The following is a 15581-nucleotide window of genomic DNA, read 5'->3' as shown; positions in this document are numbered from 1 at the left end:
ACTTTTGTTCTGTGTGACGCTGTGGAAATCTCTCGCCCATTCTATGTATTGTGGGGGTTTAGTGAGTCTTGCTTTTTTTCGGTTAGCTGCTAGCTTCAGTCAGCTCTCTTTTAACCCGTATGTTTTTACCTTATTCTTTAACACATCCCTGAAAAGTTCTTAGAACATTAGGCAGATTTTAGGTAGAATAGGATGGCAGATACGTAACTCAGGCAAGTTTTCTGAAGGTGATTTTTAACAACAGATTCCTATACAGAAATATGTACTAGAAAAAGGAATGTAAATTATATTTGTGAGGACTTTGATCTAAAAATGCCATCTCAAAAGACCTAAATATATAAAACCAACTAATTAAGAATGTAGTAGTCTAAGTAATCAAAACCCAACATGTAAAAATACAGCCACAACTTTGTCAGTGGGCTTGGGAGGTATTCAAAAGCTTCAGGTGTAATAATATTTGCATTCCATATTCTTAGAATCTGATTTTCTTTTCATTTAACCATTTTTGCTTCTTTTGAAAGATAACTTTAACATCAACATGGAAGGAAGTGAAAAAAATCATTAAAGAAGATCCAAGGTGCATTAAATTTTCTTCAAGTGACAGGGTGAGTGGTTTGCCTTGCTGTTGCTTCCAGTGTCAGGCAGGATACAGGGAACGGGAGTCGGTGGCTGCTGAGCTGGTTCCTGCTTGATAGGAGCAGAAGTAGTATTGTTTAAGTAAGACTGTTTAAAAATTAAAGTGCTAAAGATGAGGACAAATGTAATTGTGATTATTGCTTATGGTCAGTGTGCTAAGGTGCACTTCATCTGCATTCAGTGTCTTAACCTTATCTGCTTTCTTTCAGAAAAAGCAAAGGGAGTTTGAGGAATACATTAGAGACAAATACATTACTGCCAAAGCCGACTTCCGAACGCTACTGAAAGAGACCAAATTCATAACCTACAGGTGTGTGGCCTAACGTCAGCAAAGGGCTGGTCTTTGCTCTAATTTTCCTTATAACTGGCAACAAATTCATGTCTCGTTCTTCTCTTAGTGTACCTTATGTCTAAGTTGGCACTTTTACAACTTGTATAACCTGTCAACCCAAAAAGGGTGTCCCTTCCAGGCGGGTACAGCTTCAGAGAGGTTGACTTCACTCCGTTTCAGAGCATGGTGAGGCTGATACAGAATCCTTGGGTATGGACCAAAAGAATTTTCTGAACAGAAACATGAGAAACCGTTTAAAAGGAGAAATGAGATTAAGTTCTTTGGACCCTAATGAACCATGTGGCTCCTTGGTGGTCAGCACTGTAGTGCCTTGGAGTCTTGACTTCAGGTGGGGCTCAGTGACAGTGCTCTGAGCTGCTGCTGTGGACATAAGCTCACCAGTTCAGCTGGCCTGTTGCTGAGACTTCTACATCCAAATTCTAATCGTTTGCCTCATTTAGATCTGGATTTAAACCTCAAGGCCAGGTTGGACGGGGCTTGGAGCAAGCTGCTCTAGTGGAAGGTGTCCCTGGCCGTGGCAGGGGTTGGAACTGGATGAGCTTTAAGGTCCCTTCCAACCCAAACCAGTCTGTGATTCTATGTTTGGGTTTTGGTTTTTTTTGTCCCCTCCAGTTTTTAGCATTTGCATAGCTCAAGCAGTGCTGTACAAGGCCATTGCAGCCAGACATGAGCCTTCCATGGTGCTTAATTAACATAGCAGAAATTTAGGTGACTTTTCCTGTGCCTCGAGTACTGTTGATATGCCTAGTCCTGAGCTAAAGCAGCATCTTTCTAGCTGAGAAGATGCCCAGGTCCCTGCAGCCTTTCCCAGCTTTGCCTTTCCTCTGTGCTTTCCCTTGGTGAGGGCAGCTCGATGCAGCTGCCGCCAGGTGCAGGGCAGGCTCCTGGGCTTTGTGGCTCCCAGCCACCCTGGGGTGGTAACTCTTACACTTGCTTTCAGATCCAAAAAGTTGATCCAGGAGTCAGATCAGCATCTGAAAGATGTTGAGAAGATTCTGCAGAACGACAAGCGATACCTGGTGCTTGACTGCGTGCCGGAGGAGAGGCGCAAGCTCATCGTGTCCTACGTCGATGACCTGGACCGTCGAGGTCCCCCTCCACCACCCACAGCCTCAGAGCCTACGAGACGAACAACAAAATAGCTATGAAATACTCTGAAGCCAAGGGTATCTGTTAAATCAAAAAGCTTGCATGAGCCATCTGTCAGGTTTATACATATACATTACCGTGAAAACATTGCAAAACCATCTGAGGAGCAGAGGAAGAAGCAGCATTTGTGAACATGAAATGGTCTCGGGGGGGGGAACCAACGACAAAACCCCACGTTAAAGGTATTTGTGAGTTTCTTTGGGGCATGACTGACAAAAGTCTGAACGTGTGGCTGTGCCTGGTAACCAGCTCTCAGAGCAGAGCCGTGTCTGAAGCTGGAGGTATTCTCACCAGTGTCATATGCGTGGGTCTCTAAGGATGATGACACTTGTGGTTTGAGCTTGCACTATGTGTGTGCCACCAGCTTCCTCATGGTTACCTGTGGTCTCTGCTGAGGAGGTGCATTGCTGTCTGATAGCTTAAATTGCCCACCACTGAAGAGCGTCTTCAGGAAACCCAGGTTCCAGTTCTCTGCTTGCTTTGACCCCTGTAAATGGAACTAAATCCATTCAAGCCAGAGTTAGAACTGAGAGAGGAGAATTAGGACCGAGACCTTAAATCAAATCTGTTCACAGGTGTGCTTTTTTCCTTATCCTGTCCATGAATTAGAAGCAAAATCAGGTTGCTCTGCCCAAGTGAAGATTTGTCTGATAATTTGTACTCCAGGTTGGAAACACTTGGTCCATAGCAGTGGTTACCGGAGCAGAACAGGACGGTTGTACAAACCCATTTTTATTTACGATAAAGTGATCTTTACATACTTCTGGATTAGACTGTGGATTCCCCTCTGGGCAATTCTTGTAAACTATACTCCTGTTTTGAATGTTAAACTTGTGTTTCTAAAGCTTAATTTTGAAATGTTGGGATTGTTCAGTTTATGTATTTGAACTACAATAAACCAACCCTTTTTATATATGGATTGTACAGGCCTAATACCAATTTTTGTTGGATTTTGTTGGACTTGTGAATTTATGAGTAAAGCAAACAACTGAAGTCATATCGCCCATCTTCTTGGCTGTGTTTGGCAGAGCAGAGTCCGTGTCACTGCAGAGCGGTGGATGGAGCTGCAGCAGCAGCAGCAGGCAGGTCAACATGTGGGCACTTGTGCCAGCAGAGCTGTGTTCCAGTTTAGATCTTGAGTCTTTTGCTAAATAGGAGAGGGTATGGCTGGAGTGACAAAGTATTTCCTTTGATTTGCTCAGTACTTGATGTGGATCCCTGCCTCTGAGCTGGGGGCTGGGGAGGGATTGATTGTTCCATGAGAAATTGGTATATTTTTCCTGTAGTTCCTGTTTTGGTGGCCAGCCCCTGGGTTCCTGCAGCCTGAGCAACAGCACAGAAGGTTGTCTGGGAGGGGCCTGTACTGCTGACACCTGAACTGGGGGGCTTGCAGTAAGAACATATTCCATTCAGGGCATGTATCCCTCCTCCCACCCCCTCTGCCAGGGAATGGGTTTAGTTTCCCTCAGCCTAGCAGGAAGCCATGCATTTTTTATGGCTCTTTTAAAATATGGTTAACTTGTTCATTAAATGAATAAGATTGCTGTTAATTTTAATTTACCTTGTTTATGGCAACCAGATGTTCGTTAACATTTATTTATCTGCTGCTTCTGTGCCTAAAACAATTACACCTGATGTACCGGCCCCCTGGGATGTTGCTGCTGCAGTCAGCAGTGCTGCTGGGCGGGAATGCTGGTGATGCAAAACATCAGGGAGCTGGTCCTCTGCCCTGCAGCACCTCAGGCGCAGGACCCTGTGCCCCCCAGGGCAGGGGCAGTCTGGGGGATCCTCCTCCCAGAGGAGGTTGGGTGTAGGGGATGCTGATGTCTTTCCCATCGCAGTCCAGTGGGGTTTTGGAGCAGTCCAACTCTCCCAGGCACCTTCACTGGCCACAAGGGTCCAGTAGCTCTGTTTTCTACAGGACAAGAGCAACAGCCCTTGTGACTGCCCGGAGCCCTGTTACTGGGAACAGTGCTGATGCCGGGCTATGGGGCTAAGCTGTGGGATGTGGCAATGCTGCTCCCTGTGCTGGGGATTGCAGCTGGGCACCTTTCTGCACATGAACATCACGGGCTAGCTCAAGTGCCACAGTGTGGGACTGTTCCACTGGCCATGTGGGGCTCAGTGCTCACTGACCAGCCTGATTTTGGCACCTCTGAGCCACTCAGGTACCCATCACTTCTGCTTTCCTGGCACAGGCTGCGCTGGCCAGAAGGGAATGTTGGAAAGGAAGCAGCCGCCCCCATCAGCTCGGACCTGGCAGCACCCTCTGCCCAGGGACCCGCAGACACCGTCGGGGTGCCCGGAGCTGCCATCACCCGCACGCGAGAGGCACAAGGAGCCGGACAAAAGGCACGTTTGGGACAGCTTTACTTCTGGCACCAGAGTGCAGGCTTTCTTACAGGAACCAAAGACTTTGTTTTTTTTAAAAAAAGTTCATTTGCTCTTGCTATTTTATTTTTCCATTTCATTTAAAAAAAACCGTTACTCGCGACAGCCTTCGCTTGGAATGAGCACGCGAGCACTGCGCTTCCCATTGCCCTTGTGAGCTCTCCAGGACGGCGGCTCTCCCTGGCGCAGGGTGTCCCCGTGGGTCAGCGCTCCGAGGCTCCATCCCAGGGGATGCGGGTCGCTGCTGTCTACAGCTCCCACGTGGGCCCCGTGCTCCTGGAGGAAGCAGCAGCCGCTGTCCCTGGTCGGGGTGAATCCTCGCTCTGTCCCAGCACCAGACCCTGCAGGACCGCGGGTGCCGGCGGAGCTGCCGCCGTGGGGTCACCCCTTGGGGCCACTGCTAAAGTGACAGCGTTAGACTTTGTTCATTTGCTCTTTGCTGCAGGAGCAGTTCTCAGATTGACTGAGGATGCTGCAGTTCTCAGATTGACTGAGGATGCTGCAGTTCTTTGTGTTGAACAGGTTTTTGCTCAAGTAAAAGAGGGACCCAAACAACCTGTGCTGTGAGCGGGGCAGCCTTGCCATGCAGAGTGGAGGAGATATTGGTTTTATTGTTATTATTATGGTTATTATAACTCAGGCCCACAGCCACCCTCTCTGGGAAGCAGTCAGGTGCTAACAGCAATATATGGTTGGATTCCTTTTTAAAAGGTCATAAATTAACAACTTATACTTTATCTCTTAAAAAAAAAAAGAATAAATAAATAAATTGAAAAAGAAAGGGAAAAAGAGAGAAAGCATCAGAACATGCAGGAGCTTACAACAGAACAGGTGGGAGTGACCAAAGCAAGAGACAAGAAATGCAGACGAAAAGCCCAGGTTCGGTTTGGTTTGCAGTCAATGCAGTTTGGAAGCATCATTTATAAAGGTATTCATATACCAAAAAAGGCACCACAGTATCTACAGAGCCAAATCCTCGGGAGCGCTGCCAGGGGGAGGCTGCAGCACATCCCCCCCGCGCCTGTCCCTTGCTAACCGGGACTTCCCGCTGTAGGTTTGGTGTTGCTGTCTCTGCTGGGACAAACACAAAACACCCACAGAAAGGAAAGGCGAGAAGGGGCAGAGGGGCTCCGGGCCGGGCTGCAGCGCGGCCCCGGGGGGCTCCGGGAGCGGGTTAACGCAATCGGAGCGGGAGGGCTGTAACTGCCCACGGGGACACCGCGTGTCCCCCTCCCCTCCTCGTCCCAGGCCACCGCGCTGGTCCATCGCAGAGGGCTGCGGCCACCCCTATGGGACACGAGCCCTGCACCCCCCAGCCACCCCACACTACATCTTGGCTTCAGTGTGTGAATGGAGAAGCCTGGTGTGTGCTGGGGAGCCCCCGGGGTGCAGGAGCACTCGCCTCTGCATGACCGGGAGCTGCAGAGCAGCAACTGAACAAAGAACAGGAAGGAAAAGGGGAAAAAACAGGAAAGAAAGAAAGAAAAGAACTGTTTGAAATCTTGCATTTACTCGTGTTCATACATGAGACTCCTAGAGAGCAACTGTCCTCCTAGTTAACCTTGTCCTGGAATATGTACAGGTTATTGGTGGCTGCCACGGCGATGATGTTCTCGGTGGGGTGCCAGGCTGTGTGCAGGATCTTTTTGCTGAAGTCCAGGCTGTCCACGCTGATCTCGTCCTTCCTCCGCTTGCCTCCAATGCAGACCTTGCGGGGCTTGAGGATGGCGCGGGGTTTGCTGTTCTCCCGCGAGGCCTCCAGCGTCACGTCCCGCTTGGTGTTGCGGTCGAACATGCGGAAGAAGTTGTTGTAGGAGCCGGTCATGATGACGCTGTGAGCACGGAGGAAGGATGGGTCACGGTGTGCGCCCAGCCCAGCCAACACCCGGCTGTGCCAGAAGGTTCAGCTCTGCCACTGGAGCCGCATCCCCACGTCCTCCTTAGCTCCTTAACCCAGGGAATGTGCACAGGGGAGGCACCTCCTCCTGGGGCAGCAGCAGTACAGAGAGCAGCCTTTATGGCAAGGATTCACCTGACCTGAGCCAAATCATTTTCACACCTTTTTAGAGGGAAACTGCCTCATGATTAGAGGCAGCCTAAGTATCCAGAGGAATAATGAGATTTGGAAATCAGGCTCCAGGCCCAGCTGTGTCCCTTAACCCACCCAAAGGTTGAGAATAAAAAATATACATCAACCCTGCCAGGCCAAGTGGTTTTGCACACTGCCTGCTCTGGTTTGCTGTGATTTACGTGTGTGGACAGTCATCAGCCCCTCGCTTCGGCAATCTGGAGCCGAACGCACCAACACCCTCCAGTGGGTGTGGGTGAACTGGAGACAAGAACAGAACCCACCCAGGGGAGAGCCAGGACCCCATCAGACACCCCCAGAGCAGCTGGGTGCGGGGATCCCGTTGTACCCACACAAAAACTCCAGGGAGCCAGCCAGAGGCCAGGGAAGGGCACAGGGGAGCCCGCAGACAGCCCCGGCTGTGCTCCCCCCAGGGCCAGGCCGGCCGGAGCCGCTCGCACTGACCTGTCAGAGCCGTTCCAGACGCACTCGAACTTGTCGAAGATGCAGTCGTTCTCGTAGAGCGAGCACAGCTTGCTCCGCAGGTAGTCATGAACCTGCCGGGGGGACACGATGTGAGGCCCCCACATGCCCCTGAGCATGGCCACCCGCTGCAGCGCCAGCCCCGCTCCACATGTGACGTTGGTGGCACCAGGGATGTCACCGTGCAGAGGGAGGCAGGGACCGATGCTCTCCCCCACCACCTGCGAGCACCTGAGTTCCCCATCCTCACCCTCAGCCCGGGACGTGGGTTTCACTCCACACAGCCACACAAGCCCACACTTAACAGCTCTTCCTTTGCTTTCTGTGATTTCATGGCATGATGCTCCCACCCATCAGGTCTGCACCAGCCCTGGAGCATGGCGTGGGCAGGAGCACGGCGGGTGCCCGGCTCTCCACACTCACCTGGTAGGTCTCGATGGGCCGGTTCTCCATGTTGAGGTCCCACACCTTGACGGTGAGATAGTCCCGGGTCATGATGTACCTCCCGCTGTGGCTGAACTTGACGTCGGAGATGGAGGAGATGATCTCGGAAAAGAACGACCGGTTACTTGGGTCCTCGGGCTCTTCAAAAACTGCCAAAGAGCAAAGGACAGTGCCAGCGTCAGCCAGGGCAGGAGCTCCTGTCCCCAGCATGAGCAGAGGCACCCGCAGCAGGGGGGCAACGCTCCCACCTCTGGGTCTGATCTAGACTAATATGGACAAGCACCTGTATTTTACGGACTTGGCACGATTGATGCTCCTTTGTTTTTAATGTGTGCAATAAGAGAAAGGGATCACCAGAGACCAATCTATCAACAGCACCACAGAAGCCCAGAAGATTTAGAGCCTTGCACATCACTGCTGCTCTCTAGAAATCAATGTGCAGCGTAACTGAAAGTCAATGTAAATATTTTATAGCCCCTGCAACCCACAGATTTAATTTGATCAGTCTTTGAGTAAATCAGTTTGAACAGTTTGAGGGAGACAGATGAAGTTCCAAATTAAATGTATTTATAAATTTGATTTCAGAGCAACATCAGCTAGGCAAGGACGGTTTTAGAAAGCCATCGCAGGGATGCATCAAGAGAGATGCTGTGATGCGGAGACATCTGTCCAGCTCCTCTTCCACATCCGCAGCTCCCCAGAGCAGCACTGCAGGATGCTTGCACCGCTTCACTTCTCTACTGGACACAAATCCAGCTGCCAGCCCCATGTGTCCAATGCTCATCCCCCTTGGCCGCTGGATCTGACCCCCCATGTCCAGAGCAGGGCTGGTGGCTCCGCAGGCAGTGTGTCCTGCACAGCGCACCCAGCACCGGTGTTTGCTGGGGTTGAGCATCCTCTTGCTAAGCCCTGTGGTACCCAGCACCTGCACCTCTGCGTACAGCAGAAAACACGCCTGAAGTGCCAGTATCAATGATCTCTACAAACCAGAAATGGCATCGCCCACAGCGGGACCCAGCTCCAGGGCCTTTAATCCCAAGCAGGAAATCTGATGACACATCAGGTCTTCTAAATAAGAAAAGCGACAGCAACAAGAGGAAATAAAGATCTGAGGCAGTCTGTGGAGAGTGTGTGAATGCCAGGACATGTCTTCGCTGCAACCATCACAGGTTTGCTCTCACCAGGTCTGCTGGATTCCTGAGGCTTGCCCTAATGGCTGCATCGTTTCCATCACAGATGCACGCCTGAGCTTATGTCAAGGCAAGAGATGTTCAGGTTATAGTGCGGGGGCAAGAGGAAGTTGTTAGGAAAGAAGAATTTTCCCTGCACCCATGTCCTTGCCTGCTGTTCTGGGGCTCTGATACTGGGAAGCAAAACCCCCAGATACAAAGGGGGACACTTGTCTTAGGGATACACCTGCAATATGGGAGAGTAAAACCTGTGAGCTGCCGGCTACCTCATCAAAGCAGCTTTATGTGCTTTGGACCAAGGCTGAAACTCTTTTCAGCAGAGGATAAATGTTTGGTAGAGTTGCTGTAACACAGTCAGCAGTGAGGAGACAGAAGGGAAAGGTCCCTCTTTGGGAAACCTGAGCCTTTGGTTTCAGGAGTTTGGTACAATCACTCCTTAAAGCTCCATAAGGAAAAAGGGGAAAGCCTTTTGCTATGGGGAAATAACTGCAGTAACTGTTATTCTGCCCCCGTTACCAGCTCCAGGAATCCTGACCTGCCCTTTGGCTTCCCTCAGTGCTTCGGCCAAGGCATCTGTTTCTTTGGGCACGTGGAAGCTGATGCTGCCTGCGAGGCCAGCTCTGAGACTGGAGGGAGCTCACAACATCACAGATCGCAGGAGCTCCAATGAAACGGGCAAACAAAACTGAACACGAGAAGCACGTAAGTACGAGCTGTGCCCAAGCAATGAGCTGCATCCGTGGGAATTAACACTGCTGGGGCGTGCAGAGACAGCGTCTGCATTCCTATTGAATACTGACAGCTATTAAATGTCTCCATCGGAGGATTCGCCTCCAAAAGGCAGCGCTGCTTTTCACGTTGAACTTTGATGGACTGTCTCAATTTCCACTCGCACATCAGCAATGCTGCAGCTGTCTGGGGCTGGGGCTTCTGGGGGTGGAGGGAAATCAATCAGGAGATGTCACAGGAGAGGTCAAAGGGAGCGGGATGTGCCACTGGGCGCCGTGTGCGGGACGCAGCAGCACCAGACAAAGGGAAGGGCAGGGGGGGCTCTGCCACTGGAGCATCAGGGAAATGGATTCTGTTTGCTCTGTGATTGTGCTCTGGTCCTCAGCTGGGAGCTGCCGCTGCCGGGCTGTGAGACATGGCCGGGAAACGCAGGAACAGAAACACTCCTTTGCTCAGGGTTTGGGAAAGCTGCCACTGGTATTTCCCATCTCCAGCCAGCCAAAGCTCTCCCACCAGCGGTGCTTCCCCTCCATCCAATGCACCTCAGGTTAAAACAGGTCTCAGACACGAGCACAGCTCAGAAGCCCAGAAGCAACAGCTGCTGTGTAATTCCCTATCAGCTGTAGGAAACCCACATCTGAAGCACACCGCAGGGCTCTACAGGGGTAGGTTATGACCATGGGGCTCCAGGAAGTTGCACCCATTTTGTGTATCCTGTTCTCCTAAAGCGATCACACTTCGAGTACTGGAATCTCCTTAATTTCCCACAGGATATTGGCCATTTTCTGAGGAAAACCCAAACCAGAACAGGAGACACAGGAGTTCAGCTGTGCAGTCACACAGGAGAGGCAGGGCTTTGGCTGTGCAGTCACACAGGAGAGGCAGGGCTTTGGCTGTGCAGTCACACAGGAGAGGCAGGGCTTTGGCTGTGCAGTCACACAGGAGATGCAGGGCTTTGGCTGTGCAGTCACACAGCACAGCAGCACTTGCTCCTGCCACGTTTCACTGTTTTTAAGGCAGGCACCAAACTCTTTTTGACAACAGAGGGCTCAGCACAGGAACTGCCATGGCCCAAAGAACAGCAGCAGCTACTGACCAGCTCACCCATAGCTGCTGTGGGTGTTTGTGCCAGTGTTCCACTGGCAGGCTCTGACAGGAGGAGTATTCCCAGCACCAACCTCTGGACACGCAGAGGCTGAGCAGGACCCGAGCTCCGCGGCAGCAGCTCACTCATCGCATCAGCCTGGGAGGAACCAGGACCAGCTCCCTGCCTGCCCAGCTCACCCCGAATGTTGAGGGAGCTTTTCTGCACATCCCAACCCTGCGGCATCAACCACAGCTGAGAACAGGACACGGGGAGGACGGGGTGAGGCTGCGGGGTCTGTGCTCCCCTTTTCTGGGCTCTGTGAACGCGAAGGGGACCCCGTCCCCCCGCACCGCGCTGGGGCTGCACTCACACTTGGCGTGGCGGTCGCAGAGCGCGGAGGTGCGCATGTCACACAGCCGGATGGTGCCTTTGCTGCTGCTGTAGACAAAGGTGTTGCAGTGGTGCGGGTGGAACTCGGCAGCCGTGATCACCTCCGTCAGCTCCTCCATGTTGGCTGGTTTGATGTCCACGATGTCTGGCAGGGCGAGTCAAGGAGCCCCCTGCAGCGCAGACCCCACAGGTCCCTGAGCACCCTCCTGGGAGAGCAGCACCAACCTCGGGCTCCAGCCTGCACCAACGCAGGGCAAAGCCCACCTCCATCACGTTGCTGTTCAAGCGGGGACCATGAGCCCTCTGTACAGCCAAGACCTGACTCTGCCGATTCACCCTGAGCCAGAGCAAACATCTCCTACTGCAGGAACACAAAACCAAAACCTGGAGCACAACGACCAACAGAAACTGCCACAGCCCAGGGGTGCTGCCGCGGACTTGTCACTTCCAAAACGTTTCTCATGCTCAGGCTGGGTGAAGCACTGGGTGGCAAACAGAGCTGGCCCTGAGGATGACGTCACAAGGACCTGCACAGCCCTGCAGAGCATCCCAGGGCTGCAGGGCATGGATGAAGAGGATCCACCCCGACTTGACACCAGCAAGCAGTCACCAGTGGAAGCAGCTTCAGATTGTACAGTGCAATCCAAACACCCAGCATGGGGTGATTTACCCACTGTGCAAACGGGGAGAAAGAAACAGCAGCTTTCCTGACCCCCTGGGAAGCAAATTAAGAACCTGCTGTTCCCAGCAGGATGGGAATTAACAGACAAATAAAGAATGGATTCCGGCCCCGTGGGGGGGGGCATTTCCAGCAGCCCCAGGGCACAGACTCTGAGCGGTCCCAGCCCGGCTGCCCTGCGGATCCGCAGCAGAACCTGGGTCCCAGCTCAAGCCAGGCCTGAGCCAGTGCACAGCCCTGCAGGTCAGCGACTGCCCCCTCTGATCGCTCCTTGGCCAAACTCCCTGCGGTTTCACCCAAATTTAGGGCTCCCCACATTCTTCCCCAAAACACAGCGCAAGCTGCAGCCCTGCTCGGCCGTACCCACCAGTCACACACCTCTGACTGCTGAACTCTTCTCCGGTGCCTGAATGGGCCCCATGCCCCGTGGGGACTCCTCAGTGGGAAATGCTATAAATATCACCCATGATAAGTACCCCATTGCTGTTATTTCTGACGTGGCTGTTGCAAGGGTGACTGGCAGGGCCTCGTTTGTACAGCAGTGACTGGCAGCCCGTCACCTCGCTGCAGGGTATAGCAGAGACTGCACAATTAATACTGCCTCCCTGCATCTTCCCCAAGGCATCTGTCTGCTCCATCACCCGCAGACGCTGCTCCCGCCTGCCCTGCAGCAGAATTCAGAGCTGTGTCACCAGGCTGGAGGCAGCGTCCTGAGGATGCCAGATGAGCCCTGCACACGCAGGCAGCGGCTCAGCTCAGTGTGAGCCATGTCCTGCCGGCGGCACAGCTCCGCCCGGCAGAGATGAGAGGGAAGGGCCTTGGAGGTGACACCGGGAGAAGGGAGTTTCAGATGCTCTGCAGTCAGATGTGCTGTGGAGAGCACTGCTTTGTATTCCTGACCCCTGGGAGCCTGCCAGAGGGTGATGCTGTACAAGGAGCCATGACCAGGGTGCAAGGACAGGAACCCTTCATTCTCCTACTGACACGTGCACGTGTCTGGGCTCCCAGGGCTCCTACAGCCCACTCACCAGCAGAGGCACCTCCCGCACTCCCGCTCTTGGCCGGGCTGTGGGGTCACGCACCAAAGGATACTAAAACTTTGATTTGTGATTTCAAAGTTCCACAGGTTTATCCTCAGGTCATCCGCTGACATGTAGGTCTCGTAGTCGCTGTTGACGGAGATGGAGTTGATGTGGTAGGTGTGTGCGTTGGCAAACACCCGCCGGGGGGTGGCCTCCACCATCAGGTCCATGGGCCGGAGCACTGGTACCTGTGACAGGAGGCAGAGTGTCAGCACCCGGGGACGGGTCCCGCTGCCCACCGGACCTGCGCCAGCGCCCGGCATGGACAGGCACCGGCTCCATCACAGTGGGTGCCTGCAAGCACTGGCTGCCCCCTCTCCATCCCCCTGCCTCGGCTCATGCCCTCACTGAGGAAACCCAGCAGCTGTGTGTGGGCGTGAGCAGGACAAGCAGACACAAAACCTTTCACCTCTGAGAGAGGCATCAGTATGGTTTGATTTCAGCAAGAGCCCCGTAACCCAGGCTCAGGTCTATGCTGCAGTGACTGCTCCTTCTTTGGGAAAAACAAACCCAAACCCACTTCTGCCTTGTTTTGTCACTGTTAACTGGTGAAATTCCTGCCAGAGGCATTTCTAACAGGCTTGTGTGTCTTGAGAGAGCCAGGGCAGCACTTTCTTTGCATTTGCTTCACAGCAAAGTGACGGAGGTGAGAGATGAGAAGAGACAGGGAAAGGAACACACAGGGCAGGGACAGATGGGGGACTAGAAAGAGAGCTGTACGTGTTCACCTTCAGATTAATAAGCATAACTCTTGTAAACAGGGGATTGAGAGATGCAGTAAGAACAGGGAGCACGAGGAGTGGTGCAAGTAATAGCTTCAGACAGGACGCTCCGGAGGCAGTTCAGTGCTCCCGGAGGTGTCAGCCCGTGCTGCTGCTCGGCAGGCAGCTCTTCCCTCAAGCTACTTCATTACTGTGTGTATTATCTGTGCGCTGCCCAAAGCGATTTCCCATGGCTGCCGAGGTGGGGACGGGACTGTGACAGCCAGCGCCAGTGACACCAGGGCGCAGGGACTGCAGGCGGAGCCGGAGCTTAACGTGACGAGCCTGCCCGCTAATCCGGCCTGACACAGGCAATGATGCATCGTTTGCACTGACGGGCTCCGCTCAGCCGCTGGGGACGGAGGCTCAGGGATTACGGGAGCCGCGCTGCCGGTCAGACCGGCACAACCGCAGCGCAGTGCAAAGAGAAAGAGCTCACGGTTACACCGAGCTGTGCCCGTACAAAACCAAGTGTAGCAAAGGCAGGAGCCCAGCACCTCACTGCACTGCACCACACCACACTGCACCTCACCTCACTGCACTGCACCTCTCACTGCACCTCACCTCTCCTCTCATTGCACCTCACCTCACCTCTCACTGCACCTCGCCAGGGGCAGCCGGGGCTGAGGCGCAGCAGCGTGGGCACCGGCACCTTCCAGCAGGATTCCCTGCCCCAACCACGCTGCTCCCACTGGCATTGCCATGGCAATCTTCAACAGCACAGAGCTCCGCAGTGCACCCCTCCTTCAATTACGGAGCCAGCCTGCAGGGCAGGCTCTGGTACTATATACACCCATTATTAAAGGGTAATTCAGTGTAACAAACCGCATCAAGTACATAGAAAGGCTGCCAAATAAAATAAACCACTAATAAATTAAATTACTTCTTGTTTTCGGGGCGGGGGGGGGGGAGGGGGAATGACAGTCATTTCTCATTTAAAACAAAATATGTCTTCATTTTTCTCTCTTTTACCAGGCACCCCCTGCAAAAGAGCTGGTCCCACTCATCCAAAGGGCACATGACGCACGATTCCACTCTCCTTGTCTGGCCAAGGCTTCCCCTTTGCTCAGTTAATGAGGCACTAATCCTGCCTTGAGCTGTAAAATTCATCTCCTGGGTGGTTGGGGGGGTGGAAGATCCAGGGTGCCCTGGTCCTTCCCCACCACCAGTGCTGCCAAGCGGAGGACCACGGTGCTGTTAAAACCACGGCAGTAACTGCTGCTGCTTCTCTACTTTGCCCCCTGCTCTCATCGAGTTTCCCCTTTCATTGCCTGTCATGTTGACGGTCACCAAACGCTCCCTGCTCCCCAGGGTAGGGAAGGCTTCCCATAGCAGAGCGTCTTCTTGTTCCCAGTGCCATGATGGACGTGGTGTGAAGGGATGCAGAGGTTTGGTGCTCCTCAGGAAAACCTCATCCTCTGCCCAAAACACAAGTCAATACACAGGGAAAAGGATGAGGCCTCAGCTCCCGGCCACGTGCTCACCTCTCACAGGCACAGCCCAGCATGAGCCAGGTCTGAGCTGCCCGTTACTGGGCTCAGACAGTGACCAGTCACCCCAGCACAGCCCCGCAGCGAGTGCAACCCAACATGCACACCAAGGCAAAAGGACCTAGGCTCAGCACCTCTGCAGGTACCTGCCCTGTTCAGTGGGACCAGCAGCGCCAATTCTCCTACGACCTCAGCCCAGCCACGATGCTGTGAACCAGTGCTCAGGGCAGAGCTTTGCTCCCTCCTCCTGCACTTAGAGAAGGGCAAGCTGCCGCTCCTGGAGCGAGGCATCAGCCCACCAGCCCCGGCAGATGCTGGCTCCACAGCCCCAGTGACCTGCAGGATTTGTCCACGTGGGATTAGCCACAGCCGGAGCCCAGATTAACCCCATCCTTGGTTCTGCAAGAAGGAAAATGTCATCTGGTTCCCAGCAAATCCGAGAGCAGAGCTGGCTGCCCAGCGACAAACCCAGGCTCATCACCTGCTCCAGCAGCCAGGCTCCTGTGGACGTGCTCGCCGGTGTCTGTTTCTCACCTACAAAAGGCACAATCTGCAACCAGTGCTGCCTGCACATGAATAGTTTGCAGACAAAATGCACAGCAAATGTCATTTCCATGGCAGACGGACAATTTCCTGCTCTTCAGGATTTT

At 53.3% G+C, this 15581-nt stretch overlaps 2 protein-coding genes across 7 annotated transcripts in view; one reads left to right on the top strand and one right to left on the bottom strand.

Moving 5' to 3' along the window:
• Positions 1 to 3056, top strand: part of TCERG1 (transcription elongation regulator 1) — a 30059-nt gene extending 27003 nt beyond the window's left edge. For all 4 annotated transcript variants that reach the window (XM_062627757.1, XM_062627756.1, XM_062627755.1 and 1 more), the window contains 3 exons: positions 522 to 605; positions 846 to 946; positions 1929 to 3056. In XM_062627757.1, coding sequence (XP_062483741.1) covers positions 522 to 605; positions 846 to 946; positions 1929 to 2130 — 387 coding nt within the window. In that variant the 3' untranslated portion in view covers positions 2131 to 3056. The remainder of the gene's footprint in view (positions 1 to 521; positions 606 to 845; positions 947 to 1928) is intronic.
• A 2213-nt stretch (positions 3057 to 5269) lies between these two features.
• Positions 5270 to 15581, bottom strand: part of PPP2R2B (protein phosphatase 2 regulatory subunit Bbeta) — a 60580-nt gene continuing 50268 nt past the window's right edge. For all 3 annotated transcript variants that reach the window (XM_062627752.1, XM_062627751.1, XM_062627753.1), the window contains 5 exons: positions 12691 to 12868; positions 10900 to 11064; positions 7503 to 7672; positions 7062 to 7153; positions 5270 to 6360 (listed from right to left, as the gene is read on the bottom strand). In XM_062627752.1, the coding sequence (XP_062483736.1) occupies positions 6081 to 6360; positions 7062 to 7153; positions 7503 to 7672; positions 10900 to 11064; positions 12691 to 12868 (885 nt within the window). In that variant the 3' untranslated portion in view covers positions 5270 to 6080. The remainder of the gene's footprint in view (positions 6361 to 7061; positions 7154 to 7502; positions 7673 to 10899; positions 11065 to 12690; positions 12869 to 15581) is intronic.

Source organism: Pezoporus occidentalis, unplaced genomic scaffold (genome assembly GCF_034315485.1).
Source record: "Pezoporus occidentalis ecotype Australia unplaced genomic scaffold, CSIRO_AGI_Poc_V1 ctg305, whole genome shotgun sequence".
In the NCBI taxonomy this organism is placed as follows: domain Eukaryota; kingdom Metazoa; phylum Chordata; class Aves; order Psittaciformes; family Psittacidae; genus Pezoporus; species Pezoporus occidentalis.
The sequence above is the reverse complement of the archived record's forward strand: the minus strand, read 5'-3'. Positions and strand labels throughout refer to the sequence as shown.